General features: G+C 44.8%; 1 protein-coding gene across 2 annotated transcripts; it reads left to right on the forward strand.

The window, feature by feature from the left end:
• The first annotated feature begins 488 nt into the window (after positions 1 to 488).
• On the forward strand, positions 489 to 11,820 carry BSPH1 (binder of sperm protein homolog 1). Of its 2 annotated transcripts, none has more exons than XM_045047014.1 (5): positions 489 to 624; positions 5,662 to 5,682; positions 7,849 to 7,878; positions 10,742 to 10,873; positions 11,211 to 11,820. In XM_045047014.1, the coding sequence occupies exons 1-5, from the start codon at positions 552 to 554 to the stop codon at positions 11,351 to 11,353; spliced, it is 399 nt and encodes a 132-aa protein (XP_044902949.1). In that variant the 5' UTR covers positions 489 to 551; the 3' UTR covers positions 11,354 to 11,820. The 2 variants fall into 2 exon arrangements, with proteins under 2 accessions (XP_044902949.1, XP_044902950.1); XM_045047015.1 differs by having other exon boundaries at positions 11,245 to 11,820.
• Positions 11,821 to 19,261: the final 7,441 nt, after the last annotated feature.

Raw genomic sequence — 19,261 nt, forward strand, 5'->3', positions numbered from 1 at the left:
TCTGGGTCCTGGATGGTTGTGGCTGTGGAAACAACTTGAAATTCCTTATCGTGACTCTCCTAATCCTTGTGTATTTCTTTTTCTGCATTTCCTTCTATGAGAGGCAGAGAGGTGGGGGGGAAGGTGAAGAAGAGTGAGAGGGAAGGAGGAGGGGGGCTGAGAAGGGAAGGGGACCTTACGACAAGGAAGAGGAGGGGCGCCTGGGTGGTTCAGTCAGTTGAGCATCCGACTTCGGGTCAGGTCATGATCTCGCTGCCCATGGGTTCGAGCCCTGCGTCAGGCTCTGTGCTGATGGCTCAGAGCCTGGAGCCTGCTTCGGATTCTGTGTCTTCCTCTCTCTCTGCCCCTCCCCCACTCATGCTCTGTCTCTCTCTCTCTGTCAAAAAAATAAATAAACATTTAAAAAAATTTAAGGAAGAGGAGGAGAGAAGGAGGAGCCTGGGGATGCTGGAGAAAAAGAGGGGGAGGAGAAGGAGGAGGGACGAGCAGTGGTTGGGGCTCTAAAATCCTGAGGATGAGCTGGTCAACCAGCAGTCCCTGAGAGGAGGAACATGGTCCTGCACGTGGTGTTTTTGCTGCTCTGGGTCTGCTGGCTTCACAGTGTGTTTGGTCAAGACTATGAAGGTGAGTAGCAATGTTCCAGCATCGGGGTGGACATTTAAAAAACAAGTCTTGGGGCACCTGGGGGGCTCAATCGGTTGGGCGCCCGACCGGCTCAGGTCATGATCTCACAGTTTGTGGGTTCGAGCCCCACATCGGGCTCTGTGCCGACAGCTCAGAGCCTGGAGCCTACTTCCGATTCTGTCTCTCCCTCTCTCTCTGCCACTCCCCTGCTCGTGCTCTGTCTCTCTCTCTCTCTCTCTCAAAAATAAATAAGCATTAAAATATTTTAAGTGCCTTATTAGCATCTTTGAAAATGGAACTGAGTTTTGGCAAGTCTGTTTTAACCCTTTACCAAAATCCTATGGCCTTCGACAGTTGTAAATAACACAATAAGAAACTTCATTATGGATGCATTTCTTACACATTTCATGGGGGTTACACGTAGTTGTGAAACAATTTTTTTTTTGTTTTTGCAAAATGGCAAAAAAAAAATATGGTTTTGCATGTCCTATTTGTAAGTATTCTTCAGGACATCTTTGCCCTGAAACATAAATCAAATGCAGCATGGATAAATATTTTTTTAGAACAAGATGTCCTCAGTGTGACCATGACCACTGCTTTCTTTTCTTTTTTTTTTTAAATGTTTTTATTTATTTTTGAGAGAAAGAGACACAGAGCGAGCAGGGGAGGTGCAGAGAGAGAGAGATAGAGAGAGGGAGACACAGAATCCAAAGCAAGGCTCCAGGCTCCGAGCTGTCAACACAGAGCCCGACGTGGAGTTCGAACGCACGAACCGCGAGATCATGACCTGAGCCAAAGTCAGATGCTCAACCGACTGAGCCACCCCGGGGGGGGCCCCCAGCCTCCTGAATTACCAACATCACATTTTCCCACTGTCTGGATGCCGTCCAGAGTCTTGGTGATTGTAACACTTCTCAGAAGAATGCTCGTAAGAATGAAGACCCACCGGTTCTGGGTACCTTAGCTGGTCTTTCCACTTAACGTGGTGCTAAGTCTACTTCTGAGCCTTTGGAAATGTTTACTCACACTGTCCATCTCCCTTCACAAGTATCTGTTTCCTGGAGGCTAAGAGGGCCCCGTGGTTGTCTCTAGGGGTTTCTTTTGAGCCCCTGACACGCAGGCTACACGTGTTGACGCTGCCCTTTGGCTACTGTCATAGGCACAATGACCCACATTGGCTACTGTGGGCACAATGACCACGTCCCCACGGCAACCCGGCCTGCGGACAAGATGCCATCGGAAATAAGGGGCACTCTGATTCCAGAGACGAACCAGGAAAAGCATTGCGTTTTAGCATCTTAGAAGGAATGAGATGGGTGGTTCGGATCCCGCCAGGCACACGGGATGGTGCAGACATTAAGTGGCGGGAGTGCCTCCATTCATGCTCCTGGCTAGTGGGAAGACAGGAGACAGATGAGCCCTACCAGCATACCCCGCCCCCCACTCCCCGCATGCCCCGCACGAGAACGGAGATGTGATTGAGCTGGCGAGGCTTCACAGAGGGCTCGGTTGAGTGACCTTATTCCAGGACTAGAAATTTGCCATACACGAAGTGTAATTTCCCCGTGGTTACGAGCTGTTGGGGTGCACTCAGGGATTAGGTGACACTGGGGTCCCTTTTGGGAGGATGGCACAGAGCCTGATGCAGGGCTCCAACCCACGGAACCGTGAGACCATGGCCTGAGCCGAAACCAAGAGTGGGAGGCTCAACCGACTGAGCCACCCAGGCGCCCCTTAGCAAAGGTTTGGACTAAAATACGAATCTTGCATTTGTTATTATAAATAATTATTTATTAAATATAAATATAAATATAAAATTATTATTATAAAGGGAGCCTTTATTATTTTATCGGGGTGAGGTGGAATGATAGTCGGGCGCTCCTGGAGGCCCCCTACTGGCTGAGGGCTGAGCACCCTCCCACTCTCCTGTGTTCTACCTCCCTCCTGCAAGGGGCTCCAAAGTCCCCCTCGCCACCACCCCCCACCCCCACCCCGCCACCACCACTTGCCCTCTCTGGCTCCAGCCTGAGTTTCATCTGTGACCTTAGACAAGGTTCTGAGCCTCGGCTGCTCTGGAACAGGAGGAGAATGATTCTTGTTGCCCCCAACACTCCAGGGATGCCACCCAGAATGGGCGAGGTTGAGAAGGGGGTTGCCTGGGGTGCCAGGGTGGCTCAGTCGGTTAACCCTCCAGCCTCAGCTCAGGTCATGATCTCATGGCTGGTGGATTCGAGTCCCGAGTCCCGAGTCCCGCGCGTCGGGCTCTGTACTGATGGCTCAGAGCCCGGAGCCCGCTTTGGATTCTGTGTCTCCCTCTCTCTCTCTGCCCCTCCCCCACTTGTGCTCTGCCTCTCTCTGTCTCTCAAAAAATAAACGTTAAAAAAAAAAAAAAGAAATGAGATCGCAAGATCACATGGCCATTCTATTTTTAATTTTTTGAGCAACCTCCCTACTGTTTTCCATTTTCCATAGCAGCTGCACTATTTTACATTCCCAGCGCGAGTTCTCCATAATTCTTTGCTGTTATGATTAGGTCAGGTTTTCTTTTAAAAATCTTTAACCCGTTGTATTATGGAAACGTTCCCACAGACTCAAAAGCATTGTCAATGTCCTCTCCCCCGTGGAGGGCAGACAGAATTTCTAGTGTTAAGCCGAATGGTGTGCTGGGTGCTTGATATGCATAATACATACGGTCCTCATAACAAGCCCATGAGGTAGGTACAATTAGCGCCCTCATTTTATAGAAGAGAATCTGGGGCACAGAGGGGTTGAGTCGTGTCCCCAGAGTCACACAGCTAGCTGGGGACAACTGTGCTAGAGATTCCGAGAAAGCATATTTCTTTAGCCACATCTCTTCACTGTCAATTTATATTCTGAATGTGTCCTCCAACTGGAATCCTTCCTGGTGATAGGTGTGAAAAAGTAAGTCATCTCTCATCGCCTTCTTTATGCCATGTTTCCTGCTCCCAGGAAAAAAAAAAAAAAAAGTTTCATGTTTTGTACAGGTTGCCAGTTCAACGGTTACAGGCAAAAACACATCCATTGAGATCCTGTCTCTGTTCCGATCTCAGAAAAGAGCAGTTGAAGATCTGCGCACAGCAGACAATCCATTTATTATGAAAGGCCCTAGCACTTTCTGTGAGATTTCTTGCAATTTCTTTTTTTTTTTTCAACGTTTATTTATTTTTGGGGCAGAGAGAGACAGAGCATGAACGGGGGAGGGGCAGAGAGAGAGGGAGACACAGAATCGGAAACAGGCTCCAGGCTCCGAGCCATCAGCCCAGAGCCTGACGTGGGGCTCGAACTCCCGGACCGCGAGATCGTGACCTGGCTGAAGTCAGACGCTTAACCGACTGCGCCACCCAGGCGCCCCGAGATTTCTTGCAATTTCTTTTTTTTTTTTTTTTTAATTTTTTTTTCAACGTTTTTATTTATTTTTGGGACAGAGAGAGACAGAGCATGAACGGGCGAGGGGCAGAGAGAGAGGGAGACACAGAATCGGAAACAGGCTCCAGGCTCTGAGCCATCAGCCCAGAGCCTGACGCGGGGCTTGAACTCACGGACCGCGAGATCGTGACCTGGCTGAAGTCAGACGCTTAACCGACTGCGCCACCCAGGCGCCCCAATTTCTTGCAATTTCAATACTTGCCCGATACCAGAGTCTCCTAAACTGGAATTCTGGAACAGTTTCCAGTGGATAGAAGTTCTCTATTGTTTGTGAAAATTAATTGCAAACTTGAACCTCATCAGGGAGAAAATAATAATGATTATCGTAAGGAAAGAAATCCTTTCTGCAATAAAAGAGTTGCCGTATGGTACATGCTTGCTATCTGCCATGTACTGTACAGAGCCCGGATGTATGTTTTTATTCAACCCTCATAACAAACCTGTGACTTTGACCTGCAAAGACCTTTCCTTAACAGATGCTAAAACTAATTTGATCTTATTCTAAAAGCCAAGGACAGATGAGTAAATGTTTGCTTCCAATGGTACCTTTCAGATAGTACTAAAAAGAAATAGAGGGGCGCCTGGGTGGCTCAGTGGGTTGAGCATCCGACTTCAGCTCAGGTCACGATCTCACGGTCCGCGAGTTCGAGCCCTGCGTCGGGCTCTGGGCTGATGGCTCAGAGCCTGGAGCCTGCTTCCAGTTATGTGTCTCCCTCTCTCTCTGCCCCTCCCCCGTTCATGCTGTGTCTCTCTCTGTCTCAAAAATAAATAAACGTTAAAAAAATTTTTTTAAATAAAAATAGAATAAAACAAAACAGAAAAGAACAGTGAAGGTGTAAAACATGTTTTCCCTCCTATATTGTGGTTTATTTTTTGTAAGAAGGTATGGAAAAAGTAAGTCATTTATTTTTACCTACTTATTTTTTTAATTTTTATTTTATTTATTATTTGAGAAAGAGAGAGAGAGAGAGAGAATCCCAAGCAGGCTGCACGTTATCAGTGCAGAGCCCAACTCGGGGCTCAAACCCACAAACGGTGAGATCATGACCTGAGCCAAAATCAAGAGTTGGATGCTCAACTGACTGAGCCACCCAGGCACCCCTGATTCTTTGTTTGTTTGTTTTAGAGATTGTTTTTGTTGTTCCTGTTCATTAACACTATTTGGAAAATACAGTTAAAGCAAAAGGAAAAATTTTAAATCACCCACAATAAGGGGCGCCTGAATGGCTCAGTCGATTGGACGTCTGAATTCGGCTCAGGTCATGATCTCACAGTCCGTGAGTTCAGCACCCCCATCGAGCTCTGTGCTGACAGCTCAGAGCCTGGAGCCTGCTTCAGATTCTGTGTCTCCCTCTCTGCCCCTCCCCAACTCATGCTCTGTCTCTCTGTCTCTCTCTGAAAAATAAACATTTTTTAAAAATGTTTTTAAATCACCCACAATGACACTACTGAAAATAAGCATCACTGAAATTTTGATGCCTCTCCTTCAAAATATTATCCTTACTGGGATATAATTCAGTAAAATATTTGTGTTTTATTTTAAAGGTTAATCTAGTGAAATAAATATTTGTTTACAATTGTGTCTTTCAGATGACAATCTACCAGCTGTAGGTGAGTTGATCAAAATTCTTTTATTAGAGTTTCTTTTGAAATTTGGCAATAAAATGTAAAGTCGTTGAATATTATGCTTCTTCTCCTGGTGAGAAACTATATTTTTCATGAAAAACTACTATTTTATGTTTTTATATATAAGATAAAGTATGGGGCGCCTGAGTGTCTCAGTCAGTTAAGGGTCCAACTCTTGATCTCAGGTCAGGCCTTGATCTCAAGGTTGTGAGTCTGAGCCCTGTGCTGGGATTTGTGCTGGGCATGAAGACTACAAAAAAAAAAAAAAAAAAAAAAAAAAAAAAAAAAAAAAAAAAAAAAAGATATAGTACAATTTATGTTAAAAATAGTTGAGGAGGGGTACCTTAGTGGCTCAGTCAATTAAGCATCTAACTCTTGATTTCCACTCAGGTCATGATCCCACAGTTCATGGGATGGAGCCCCATCCTGCATCAGGCTCTGTGCTGGTGGCTCAGAGCCTGTTACTGGCCCAGAGCCAACTTGGGATTCTGTCTCTCCTCTCTCCCTGTGCCGCTCTCTCTCAAAAAACACATAAATAAACTTAAAAAAATTGTTAAGGAAATGGGCTGAGCATGGAGCCTGCTTAAGATTCTCTCTCCCGCGGGCCGCCTGGGTGGCACAGTCGGTTGAGCGTCCGACTTCAGCCAGGTCACGATCTCGCGGTCCGTGGGTTCGAGCCCCGCGTCCGGCTCTGGGCTGATGGCTCGGAGCCTGGAGCCTGTTTCCGATTCTGTGTCTCCCTCTCTCTGCCCCTCCCCCGTTCATGCTCTGTCTCTCTCTGTCCCAAAAATAAATAAACGTTGAAAAAAAAAAAAGATTCTCTCTCCCTCTGCCCTTCTCTCTCACTCGCATGCATTCTCTCTCTCTCTAAAATAAATGAAATGAAAAAAACCTGTTGTAAAAGTTAAGGAAAAAGAAGAGGAAAGCAATTATAATATTATTGTGTTTTTTTTACTACTTATATTTTTGAGTTTTCATCCCATACAATTTCATAATGTGATTTCCTTTTTTGGAAAAATAGAGTCTTAAGGGATGTAATGAAATAGAGAATGCCTTTTGTCACCTAAAGATGAAGTACAAATGTTTTCCTACCTATTTCTATGCTCATCTTTGTTAATGCTTGCATGGTATTATAAAGTTTTATTTTATTTTATTTTATTTTATTTTATTTTATTTTATTTTATTTTTTAAGTAGGCTTCATGCTCAGCATGGAGCCCAATACGGGGCTTGAACTCAAGACCCTGAGATCAAGACCTGAGCTGAGAACAAGTGTCAGACACTTAACTGACTGAACCACCCAGGTGCCCCTAAAGTTATATTTTGTTTTTAAATTCCCTTAGTGATTGGTACTTTTGGATTAATTTCTATTTGTGGAGCTATTATCAACCATGATGAAATAAACATTCTTTTGGGGTTTTTTTTAAGTCTTATTTGTTCATTTTGAGAAAGAGAGAGAATAAGCAGGGGAAGGGCAGAGAGAGAGAGAGAGAGAGAGAGAGAGAGAGAATACCAAGCAGGCTTCATGCTGTCAGCACAGAGCCCAGTGTGGGGCTCAATCCCATGAAACATGAGATCATGACCAGAGCAGAAACCAAGAGTCAGACGCTTAACTGAGTGAGCCACCCAGGTGCCCCTGAAATGGACATTCTTAAACTAAATGTCATTCCCCCTGTCCAAAGCTCAGATGTGCCTATTGTGACCAGTACTAGTGAACATTGTGGGGATGATGCAATCTAACACATGTGACATTACAAAAAGGAAATAATATATAAACCAGAGAAAATAACAAGTACAATTATTTTATATGAATGTGTACTTTATAGGAATGCCTAGGAAAACTAGGAAAGATTACTAGCTTCAAGAAGAGAGTGGCTGGATATAAGATAGATATACAGTAGTAAGTTGTTCTTCTCTATACTGGTAAGAACAAACTAGACACTGGTGGAAAAGGAAGTCACTCTATTTTACATCAATGACCAAAAGCACTTTGGAGTTATATCAGCAAGAAATCTCCAGGACTTAAAGTAAATGATGAAATCACACTGAAGAACACAAAGCGAGTTGTAAATAATAGAAGAATCATGCCATGTTTTTGACTGGAAAGCATAAGAATTGGGAAATAAATGTCAGCTTCAAATTTTCTTTTTCAGACACTATAACTCACTTTCCAGAAGTCAAAGGTAAGTTGATCAGAAGACTTTTGCAATGAAAGTACATTTCCTTATAATTTTATAAAAACAGGGAAATCAGTGGGGTTTTTCCTGATAACATTTCTTTTTTCTCTTTTCATAAAGTTTGATATAAGCAATTTGTAAACAGAAACAAAAACAAGAAATAGAGTCACCCCGAACTTTACTGGCATTTTACTGGCACTACTCTTTAATTTCTGCCAATATAACAGAAAATACCCGATTTTAAGATTCACAGAGGATGGGGTGCCTGGGTGGCTTGGTCAGTTAAGCGTCCGACTTCGGCTCAGGTCATGATCTCACAGTCCGTGAGTTTGAGCCCTGTGTCGGGCTCTGTGCTGACAGCTCAGAGCCTGAAGCTTGTTTCGGATTCTGTGTCTCCCTCTCTGACCCTCCCCTGTTCATGCTCTGTCTCTCTCTGTCTCAAAAATAAATAAACGTTAAAAAAAATTAAAAAAAAAAAAGATTCACAGAGGAAAAATGCCCAATAGTAATGAGAAATATTATACACAAAAAAGTGCTGGAGAAACATCTTGTATTATCAGATATTTAAACAAACCACAATTATTGCCATATAAATAGCATGGTGTCAGCCTAGAATGCATCAAATAATAAGTAATCTTTTCTGATGCTCCCTGGCTTCATATTTTTTTCATGTTACCCTGGACCATCTATTTTATTTTTTTAATCTGTTATTTATTTATTTATTTATTTATTTATTTATTTATTTAAAGTGTGGGCGGGAGCACATGGGAGAAGGGCAGAGGGACAGAGAGAGACAGAGAAAGAGAGAGAGAGAGAGAGAGAGAGAGAGAGAGAGAGAATCTCAAGCAGGCTCCACGCTTAGTACAGAACCTGACACGGGGCTCAATCCCATGACCCTGGGATCGTGACCTAAGCCAAAATCAAGAGTCAGACACTCAAGTGATGATGAAATCACATTGAAGAACACAAAACAAGGCATCAAGGCACGCCAACTGCACCATCTGTTTTTTTTTTGTTTTTTTTTTGTTTTTTTTTTTTAATTTTTTTTTCAACGTTTATTTATTTGTGGGACAGAGAGAGACAGAGCATGAACGGGGGAGGGGCAGAGAGAGAGGGAGACACAGAATCAGAAACAGGCTCCAGGCTCTGAGCCATCAGCCCAGAGCCTGACGCGGGGCTCGAACCCACGGACCGCGAGATCGTGACCTGGCTGAAGTCGGGCGCTTAACCGACTGCGCCACCCAGGCGCCCCCTGCACCATCTGTTTTAAAGGAAGACAGGAATCATCTGTTTTAAAGTCAAGTGTTTTAAAATTGTATAAATGCCTCCTGCTAATGAAAATCCAGGTAAAAGAGCACATCGGTAGGAAAGATGAGTCGCTATTGCCTTTTGAGAAAACAACTCCCAGCAGTGTTAACAATTCATATGTGCTTTAACCTAATAACCTTGCTTTGGGGAGTCCATTCTGTAGAAACAGATGCTTCAATACATAAGGATTTACATATATGAATGCTTGCCTCAGCTTCATACACAGATGATAATCTGAATAAGGGAAATATTGAATACATTTGGCAAAATCCGTATCACAGACTCTGAATTGGCATTAGAAAGGAGCTAGAGGGGCGCGTGGGTGGCGCAGTCGGTTAAGCGTCCGACTTTAGCCAGGTCACGATCTCGCGGCCCGGTCCGGGAGTTCGAGCCCCGCGTCGGGCTCTGGGCTGATGGCTCAGAGCCTGGAGCCTGTTTCCGATTCTGTGTCTCCCTCTCTCTCTGCCTCTCCCCCGTTTCATGCTCTGTCTCTCTCTGTCCCAAAAATAAATAAACGTTGAAAAAAAAATTAAAAAAAAAAGAAAGAAAGAAAAACAAGAAAGGAGCTAGAGCTACAAAGCTTTAAAAGGATACATTGGAAAACATTTTTGGTTTGAGTCAATGGGTGGATAGAGAATGACTGTCATTCATGAGGGCAAATATAAGCAAGCAAGAAAGAGAGCGAGTTCAATTCTAGATAAAGTTCTGGAAGCTGTCTTAAATGGAGGCCAGGAGTTCTAAAAATAAGGGGGGGAGAGGATATGTTGAAAAGGATTTTTGTGATATGCTGAGTTAGAAACTCAGGTTATGGGGACATCTGGGTGGCTCAGTCAGTTGAGCATCCGACTCTTGATTTCAGGTCAGGTCATGATCTCACGGTTTGTGAGTTTGAGTCCCGTATTGGGCTCTGTCTGCACTGAGGGTGCAGAGCCTGCTTCGGATTCTCTGTCTCCCTCTCTCTCTGCCCCTCCTCGTGTGTGCACTCTCTCTCTCTCAAAATAAATTATGGATATAAAGTGTGACTCATTTGGGGAGGGAGCAAAAAATCTGTGCATGTGTACTCCTACATATATATTATGTATAGTTATATATATGTTGGATGGATGGATGCATGGATGGACGGATGGATGGATGGAGATATATATATATATATATGCAGAAAAATCCATATATACATGCAGAAAAGTGTGGATAGAGATAAATCAGGCTATATACAGTGTGTGTGTGTGTGTGTGTGTGTGTGTGTGTGTACGCACGTATGTGAGAAGGTAAAGAAAAAAGAGGGGAAATTGTTTAACAGATAAGTCTCAAATTTATGTTTCTAACCTTAGTATAGACTTCTGGAACTAGGGTCAAATGCTAAGCAAACCACCAACAGTGTCTATACCGTGGAGAAAAGTGGGACACGGGGTCGGGGTTTCAACAGCTCTGCTACTACGTGACCCACCAGAACCTCAGGCAGGGGCTCTGATTCTGGTGCAAGCAGGGGAGGATGAAAGTAATTTTGTAACATCTCAACTAACACTCCCAGAGAGGGACGAAGGATCTTTGTTTTCTCTAGATGGCAAGTGCGTCTTTCCATTCCAGTACAGAGGTGGGATATTCTATGACTGCATCAAGTTCAAGGCAAAACACAAGTGGTGCTCCCTAACTGAGACCTACCAAGGACGTTGGAAGTATTGCTCTGAAGAAGGTGAGTACCTTGCCTCTGCACACCTCAGGGCGGTGATCTTTTGTCGCCAGGGCTGAAGTCCGGGGAGACCGGCCAGAGGGTCCTGAGATGGCGAAAATAAGGTTTGTGCAGATCTCTGGCAGTGTGGAAGTCACAAGGCCCCCAAGACGTATGATGAGGGCTTCACCCACGTTATCTTGAAATGAAAACCTTTAGCAAAACCCCAATCCCCCACCAATATTTCAGAGTAGATGATGCCGAGCGGGATGGTGTGTGTGGGCGCACACGTGTGTGTGATGGCAAAGAGGAGGTACAAAACAGAAAGATTTCTTATCCCGATTGCTTCTCTCCTCTGTAGACTTTGCAAAATGTGTGTTTCCCTTCTGGTACAGACGCCTTATCTACCGCGAATGCACTGAACACGGGGAAGCGTTTGGGAGAAAATGGTGCTCGCTGACCCAGAATTATAACAAGGACAAGGTCTGGAAATATTGTGACTGATGGCGACATTTTCTGGGAGGGGCATGAGGAGGGTCTAATCGTTCCCAGGGGAAATAAATGTCCAGTTTCTTTTGTGAAAGGAGGAGGTAGGACTCTCCTTAAAAACGTTTTTTGTTTTTGTTCTTGGTTTTTTTTTTTTCTGAGCTATGATCTGGCTGTAAATAGCTCGAGGTTTTGGTCGTGGATTATGGATGATGGGGTTTTTATATGGAAACTTCTATTGTAGCCTCAGCACTTTTGCTTACTAACTGGGTTAAATTTGGCCTTTTTTTTTTTTTTTTTTTTTGAGAGAGAGAGAGAGAGAGAGAGAGAGAATCCCAAACAGGCTCTATGTTCAGCATGACCCTGACCTGGGGCTCAATCTCACCACCCTGGGATCATGACCTAATCGGAATCAAGAGTCAAGGGCTCAACCGACTGAACCACCCAGGCGCCCCTACTTTGTCATTCTAAATCATTGTCCTTTAGAGGGATGTCTTTACATTAAAAACAACACTCCCTGGGGCGCCTGGGTGGCTCAGTCGGTTGAGCATCTGACTTCGGCTCAGGTCCTGATCTCTCAGTCAGTCCATGAGTTCGAGCCCCGCGTCGGGCTCTGTGCTGACAGCTCAGAGCCTGGAGCCTGCTTCTGATTCTGTGTCTCCCTCTCTCTCTGCCCCTCCCCTGCTCGTGCTCTGTCTCTCTCTGTCAAAAGTAAAAATAAACATTAAAAAAAATTAATAAAAACAACACTCCTTGATGAATTTTCAGATCCTTGCCTGTTCAGATACTGCTTTATAATAGGTCTTTTTGCTTCTTGCAAGTTTTTTAGGGGACATTTTTGAGATGAGCTCATTTTTTGCTTTCTTTTATCTATTCCTAGTTAAGCATTCAGGATCCTAAGAAAATGTTGAAATCCTGCCACAAAAGCAATTTGCCTCCAAGGGTCAAACGAATCACCCAGATAGTCCTTATTTAGTGTGCTAAGAAAGTTGCCTTCCCAACAATTTGCCGGTTGCCTTCCCAACAATTTCCTGGTCGGGCTAACGCAAATCTACATCAAACCAAATCCGTTATGCCCAGGTGCATTTAGGCTTTCATAAGCCTGAAACAGACTATTATAGCAAAAGCCTAAACAATTCTTGGGATATGTGAACTATTTTATTTTTTTTATGTTTATTTATTTTTAAAGTTTATTTATGTTTGAGACACACACACACACACACACACACACAGAGCGTGAGTGGGGGAGGGGCAGAGAGAGAGGGAGACAGATTCCGAAGCAGGCTCCAAGGCTCCGAGCTGTCGGCACAGAGCCTGACGCGGGGCTCGAACCCACGCACCGTGAGATCCTGACCTGAGCCAAAGTCAGACACCTACCCGACTGAGCCCCCCAGGCGCCCCTCTGAGGAGAGTTTTTAAAGCTGTGGGTCACAGTCATCAATTCAGTGGGGCATGACCAGCACGGTTAAAAATTTTAAATGCTGCAGAATTGGAGGAAAACCGCGGAGTATATAGTATGTGTCTCCAATATATTATTTCTTATAGTTTAAGCTGATTTTATAAATAGATACGGATGCCCATATACAGATACGTACACGGATAGGTCTCGGGGATGTGGTGTGTGGCCCGGGGACTGTAGTCAATGGTGTCTTAGTGCATATTTGAAGGCTGCTGCAAGAGTGAAGAGTGAATCTTGAAAGTTCACATCGTCAGAAAAATTTTCTTTTTTTGTAACTTTTTATGGTCACGGGGGGTGCCTGGACTCACTGTGGCGATCATCTTGCGGCGAACACAACGTCCAGTCGTTACATTGCACAAGGTTGTATGTCAACATAACTCAATCAAAACCTATATGTAGGGGCACCTGGGGGGGTTCAGTCGGTTGAGCGTCCGGCTTCGGCTCAGGTCATGACCTCACAGTCCATGAGTTCAAGCCCTGCATCGGGCTCTGTGCTGATGGCTCAGAGCCCGGAACCTGGTTCGGATTCTGTGTCTCCCTCTCTCTCTGCCCCTTCCCCGTTCATGCTCTGTTTCTCTCTGTCTCAAAAATAAATAAACGTTAAAAAATAAATAAATAGGGGCGCCTGGGTGGCGCAGTCGGTTAGGCGTCCGACTTCAGCCAGGTCACGATCTTCCGGTCCGGGAGTTCGAGCCCCGCGTCGGGCTCTGGGCTGATGGCTCAGAGCCTGGAGCCTGTTTCCGATTCTGTGTCTCCCTCTCTCTCTGCCCCTCCCCCGTTCATGCTCTGTCTCTCTCTGTCCCAAAAATAGATAAACGTTGAAAAAAAAATTTAAAAAAAATAATAAATAAATAAAAACATATATACATATATATATATTGCCAAATCATATTGTTAAACGTAATCTTACAGTCGATCACAGCACCGCCCCCCCCCCAAAAAAAAATAAAGTTCGGAAGCACTGTCTTTTGAACCCAGAAGGCTCATTGTAATCTTTCATGAGAAATAGGAAATCTAAAAAAGAATGTTTTTGACTTGTCGTTCTAGTCTTTGAATGCTGGTAGAAAGGACTATCTTTGAAATGGGCTTACTTGTCTCGGGGGAGCAGCAGAACCCGCTGTGACTGAGCTCGGGTGGTGGCAAGCAATCCCTAAGGTGCAAAGCGATCGTGGTTATGACACCAGGTACGGGGGATTACTTACTAATCAGATCCTTGGGAGAGGTTGACCAGAGAGACCAGTGGTTGACCAGGTGGTGATAAATGGATCGTAGTTTTCTCAGGAAGAAAATCAACTCGCTCGCTGTTCTTTACACGGAAGAGCTAAAAGCGCCAGCCTTCTACCCAACTTCCAGGCACGAGTCGGTTCGCAGCCTCAGTGTCCCTTGAATGACGAGGAAGCTGGACAACCATGAAGCCACACGCTGCTGTAACACCACGGGGATACACTCTCAGCCTTCTTGGTAGACTTCCCCAACTGGGCACACCGCTCAGTGTTCGGGAGAAAGGGAAATACACAGAACTTTCCAGGGGCTCCTGAATACCGGTTTTGAGTGCAGATTGATTTTCAAGGACTCAGACTGACCACTGGGATCCAGTAATCCTAGTCGAAGATTCTAGAAACACGAGACAGAGTCGTGATTTAAGTTCGCTTCGCTGTTGGCTCAGTGTGCTACCAAACACGCCTTGTAATGACGTCCCCAGGTCCCGGGAGTGATAGGGTTTGGGTAAATATTTTCAGAAAGGCTCACTATTCACATTGATTCCCTCACCCTTGGACTGTCAGCCTTTACAAGAGGGGCTTTCCTCTGGTAGCTACTCATCTAAAAACATCTCATTACTGGACACCCTGGTCTTGAGTAAGCAGCTACTTTGATAATGTCATTCCATGGCCCCATCTAACTGCAGAAGAAGCTGGCAAATACAGTTTGAGTTTCTCGAACATGCTGCATTGTCACTGTCTTGCTCTGCAACTGCTTTTGAGAAGTTTGAGGCCAGCCTGATGAACCTGCTCTTCTGTTTGTCTTCCAAGTCTGTCTTTCTTTCTTTCTTTCTTTCTTTCTTTCTTTCTTTCTTTCTTTCTTCTTTCTTTCTTTCTTTCTTTCTAAGCAATCGCTACAACCAGCGTGGGGCTCGAACTCGCAACCCTGCGATCAAGCTCTACTGACTGAGCCACTAGGCGCCCCAGCTTGCTCTTCTAAATTATTTGATCTCGGGCACCTGGGTGGCTCAGTCATTAAGCATCTGATTTCGACTCAAGTCATGATCTCGTGGTTTGCCAGTTGGCGTCCCACGTCAGGTGAGTCTGAGACCCGCATCGGGTGAGCTCGAGCCCTGCTTCTCTCTCTCTCTTTCCCTCTCTCTCTCTCTCTCTCTCTCTCTCTGCCTCTCGCTCACTTGCACCCTCTCTCTTTCTCAAAAATAAAGAAATAAATAAATGGCGCCTGGGTGGCCCAGTTGGTTGAACTTCTGACTTCGGCTCAGGGTTCCTGAGTTCAAGCCCTCCATGGGTCCTGTGCTGACAGCTCGGACCCTGGAGCCTGCTTCGGATTCTGTGTGTGTGTGTGTGTGTGTGTGTGTGTGTGTGTGTCTCTTTGCCCTCCCCCACTCACGCTCTGTCTCTCTCTTTCTCAAAAATAAATAAAAACGTTAAGGGGCACCTGGGTGGCTCAGTCAGTTGAGCGTCCGCCTCTTGATTTCCGCTTAGGTCATGATCTTGCAATCTGTGACCTCGAGCCCCACATCTGGCTCACTGCTCTCAGTGTGTCAGCGCAGAGCCCGCTTCCGGCCCTCCGTCCCCCTCTCTGCCCCTCCTCCACTTGCGCTCTCCCAAAAATAAATAAGTATTTTTAAAAATAAATACATTAATTAAAACGTTAAAAAAGAAATAACAAATCATTTCATTTTTTTTTTTTGTTTTGCTTTGTGTGTTCTGAGGGTATTTTCTCTACCCTGAAAGTCTAAAAACTATACGACTATACGCTAGCAATCATTATTTCCAGGTAAGTTTTTCCAGGTAACTGGTGGGTCCTTTGACCATGTAGATTCCGATCTTTTATTTTTGCAGGTTTTCTCTGACTATATCTATAATAACATTTTTCTTCCTTTGTTTTGTTATTCTTTTTCAGGGACAGGCATCATATATGCGGTTCCTTTCTTTCTATCACAGTCTCTATTACTCCTTTCAAATTTTTATCTTCTTTTCACCTTCCTGGATGTCCTGGCGCCTTTCTCAGATGCCCCTTCTTGAGTCTGCGTTTGAGCCTACTCTCTCCCTTGGCCAGATTTCAATTTAGTTGTCACTTTGGATACTTGTAAATTTTTTCTCCATTTCCTGCTTGAGCTCAGTATTGTTCTATTTTTCCCTATTTAAAAAAAATCATTGGAGTTCTTTTTGAAATTTTTTAAAGTTTTTTTTTTAATGTTTATTTATTTTTGAGAGAGAGAGAGAGAGAGTGACTGGAGGAGGGGGAGAGAGAGAGGGAGACACAGACTTCGAAGCAGGCTCCAGGCTCTGAGCTGTCAGCACAGAGCCCGATGCGGGGCTCGAACGCACAAACTGTGAGTTCATGACCTGTCTTTTTGAATTTCTGATTCAAGATGTTTTTCCTATCTCCAAATACTAGTAGCATTTCGCAGACCAGGGTTGATGGTTTCTAGGATTCATAGCTCAAGGGCTCCCTCTGCCGTCCACGTAGGGGGGGGCAGTTTCTTTCCTGGCTGGCTTTTGTGGGGGGAGGGCATGGGTGCTTGATGGCGGGAAGGTTTATGGTTTCTTCAACTTGGCCGGGGGGGGGGGGGGGGGGGGCGGGGGGGGTTCTGTTTTATTTTACAGTGTCCTAAAGTGTGCCACTCTTTTCTCTCATCAACATCCAGCCTCCAAAAGATTTCTCCTTTCTGCTTTACCCTTGTCTCCTACAGAAGTGATGTTTTCCACTTTGCAAAGTAGCTTTGCCTTTTCCAGAATATCACATAGTTTGGATCATACAGTACGTAGCTTTTTAGGAATGGTTTCTCTCACTTAGCGACATGCATCAAAGGCTCCCCCGATGGTTTTTATGTGGCTCACGATAGTTCATTTCCTTTTATCACTGAATAATATTCCATTGTCTGGATGCACCAGTGTATCTATCTACTGACCTACTGAAGGGCATCTCGGTTGCCCCCAAGTTTAGGCAGCTATGAATAAAGCTTCTGTAAACCTCTGTGTGCAAGTTTTTGTGTGGACATCAGTTTCCAACTCATTTGGGTCATACTGGGTCATATGATAAGGGCGTGTTTAGTTCTGTAGGGGACCGCCAAGCCCCTAAAGTGGCCGTACCATTTTGCATTCCCACCAGCAATGAATGAGAGCTCCTGTCACTCCATACCTTCCCCAGCATTGACGTTGTTGGTGTTTGGACTGGGGCCATCTTCATAAGAGTGTAGTGGTGTTTCGTTGTCTTAATTTGTAATTCCCTAGTGACATGTGATATGGATCAGTTTTCCGTAAGCTTAGTTGTCGCCTGTATATCTCTCTAGTGAGATATCTGTTCAGATCTTTTGTTCATTTTTAAAATTGGGTTGTTTCTTTTCTTACTGCTGAGTTGTAAGAGTTCTCCGTCCAGTCTGGTTACCAGTCCATTGGTGTTCCGGCACCATTTGTTGAAAACACTAGCTATTCTCCATTGAGTTGCATTTGCTCCATTGTCACAGATTCGTTGACTCTATTTCTGTGAGTCTATTTCTGGGCTCTATTCTGTCCCATTAATCTATTTGTCTATTATTTCATTAATATTACCCTGTCTTTTTTTTTTAATTTTTTTTTCAACGTTTATTTATTTTTTGGGGGGGACAGAGAGAGACAGAGCATGAACGGGGGAGGGGCAGAGAGAGAGGGAGACACAGAATCGGAAACAGGCTCCAGGCTCCGAGCCATCAGCCCAGAGCCCGACGCGGGGCTCGAACTCACGGACCGCGAGATCGTGACCTGGCTGAAGTCGGGACGCTTAACCGACTGCGCCACCCAGGCGCCCCAATATTACCCTGTCTTGATTGGCTTTATAGTAATCCTTCAAGCTGTACCCTTTGGCCAACATCTCCCCATTTTTTCTGTCCTTCTACTCTATTTCTGTGAGTTTAACTCTTTTAGATTCCACATGTAAGTGTGTTCATACACTTTTTTTCCACGTGCGGCTTATTTTGCTTAGCATAATGTCCTCAGGGTTGATTCGCGTTGTCACAAATGGCAAGACTTCCTTTTTTAAGGATGATAACGGTCCATTATATATATGTACATTATATATAAATTTTCTTTGTCCGTTCATCCATCAATGCACACGTTGGTTGCCTCCATATTTTAGCTGTTGTGAAAAATGCTCCAATGAACATGGGGGTGCAGATATCTTTTCGGGGTAGTGACTTTATTTCCTTTAGATATACACCCAGTTGGGGCGCCTGGGTGGCTCAGTCAGTTAAGCGTCCGACTTCGGCTCAGGTCATGATCTCGCGGTTTGTGGGTTCGAGCCCCGCATCGGGCTCTGTGCTGACAGCTCAGGCCTGGAGCCTGTTTCAGATTGTGTCTCCCTCTCTCTCTCTCTGCCCCTCCCCGACTCGTGCTCTGTCTCCCTCTGTCTCAAAAATAAATAAACATTAAAAAAATAGATATACACCCAGAAGTAGGGTTGATGGAGCATATGGCAGTTCTGTTTTTAGTTTTTTGGAAGAAACTGCATACTGTTTTCCACAATGGCTGTACCAATGGGCAAACGGCCCGAATACACATTTTTCCAAAGAAGACATACCCATACCAATGGGTATATGAAAAGGTGTTTTAACATCACTAATTATGGAAATTCAAATCAAAACCACAATGAGGGGCGCCTGGGTGGCTCAGTCGGTGAGCGTCTGACTTCAGCTTAAATCATGATCTCACAGTTGGTGAGTTGGAGCCCCACATCAGGCTTGCTGCTGTCAGCGTGGAACCCTCTTCGGATCCCCCGTCTCCCTCTCTCTCTGCCCCTTCCCCGCTCACACTCTCTTTCTCAAAAATAAAAATAAACATTAAAAATGGAAAAAAAATACACTGAGATCTCCTCTTACACTTGTTGGGATGCCTATCATCAAAACGTCAAGACACAGCAAGCGTTGGTGAAGGTGTGGAGGAAACCCAACCCTCATATGTTCTTCTTGAGGAACCCACTAGGGGTCAGGCTTGAGCCCATCCTTGTTGAAGCTCTGTGTATAAAATTAAGTTCTACCTCAGGGGACATCATCAACCACATGCTTGAAGTACAGCCTGATTCTCTGAACTTAGTCGGTCTTGTCCAAAGAGGCTGTGTCACATGGTGGCTTAGAGCGCTTTGGAATCCGACAACATGGAATTTGAACTCCATCCCACATTTTCCCAGCTGTGAGACTTTCGGGGCCTTGGTTTCTCCATCCACAAATTGGGCTCATGCCATGGCTTACCTTATAGAGGTTTTGTCTG

The sequence above is a fragment of the Felis catus genome, chromosome E2, assembly GCF_018350175.1.
Source record: "Felis catus isolate Fca126 chromosome E2, F.catus_Fca126_mat1.0, whole genome shotgun sequence".
Taxonomy (NCBI): Eukaryota; Metazoa; Chordata; class Mammalia; order Carnivora; family Felidae; genus Felis; species Felis catus.

What these genes read in the sequence shown, in the direction of transcription:
- BSPH1 (XM_045047014.1), top strand. Translation starts at nt 552, where the DNA reads ATGGTCCTGCACGTGGTGTTTTTGCTGCTCTGGGTCTGCTGGCTTCAC. An exon ending in TGACAATCTACCAGCTGTAG is followed by an intron (nt 5,683 to 7,848) that starts GTGAGTTGATCA and finishes TTTCTTTTTCAG; the next exon opens with ACACTATAACTCACTTTCCA. An exon ending in TCACTTTCCAGAAGTCAAAG is followed by an intron (nt 7,879 to 10,741) that starts GTAAGTTGATCA and finishes TGTTTTCTCTAG; the next exon opens with ATGGCAAGTGCGTCTTTCCA.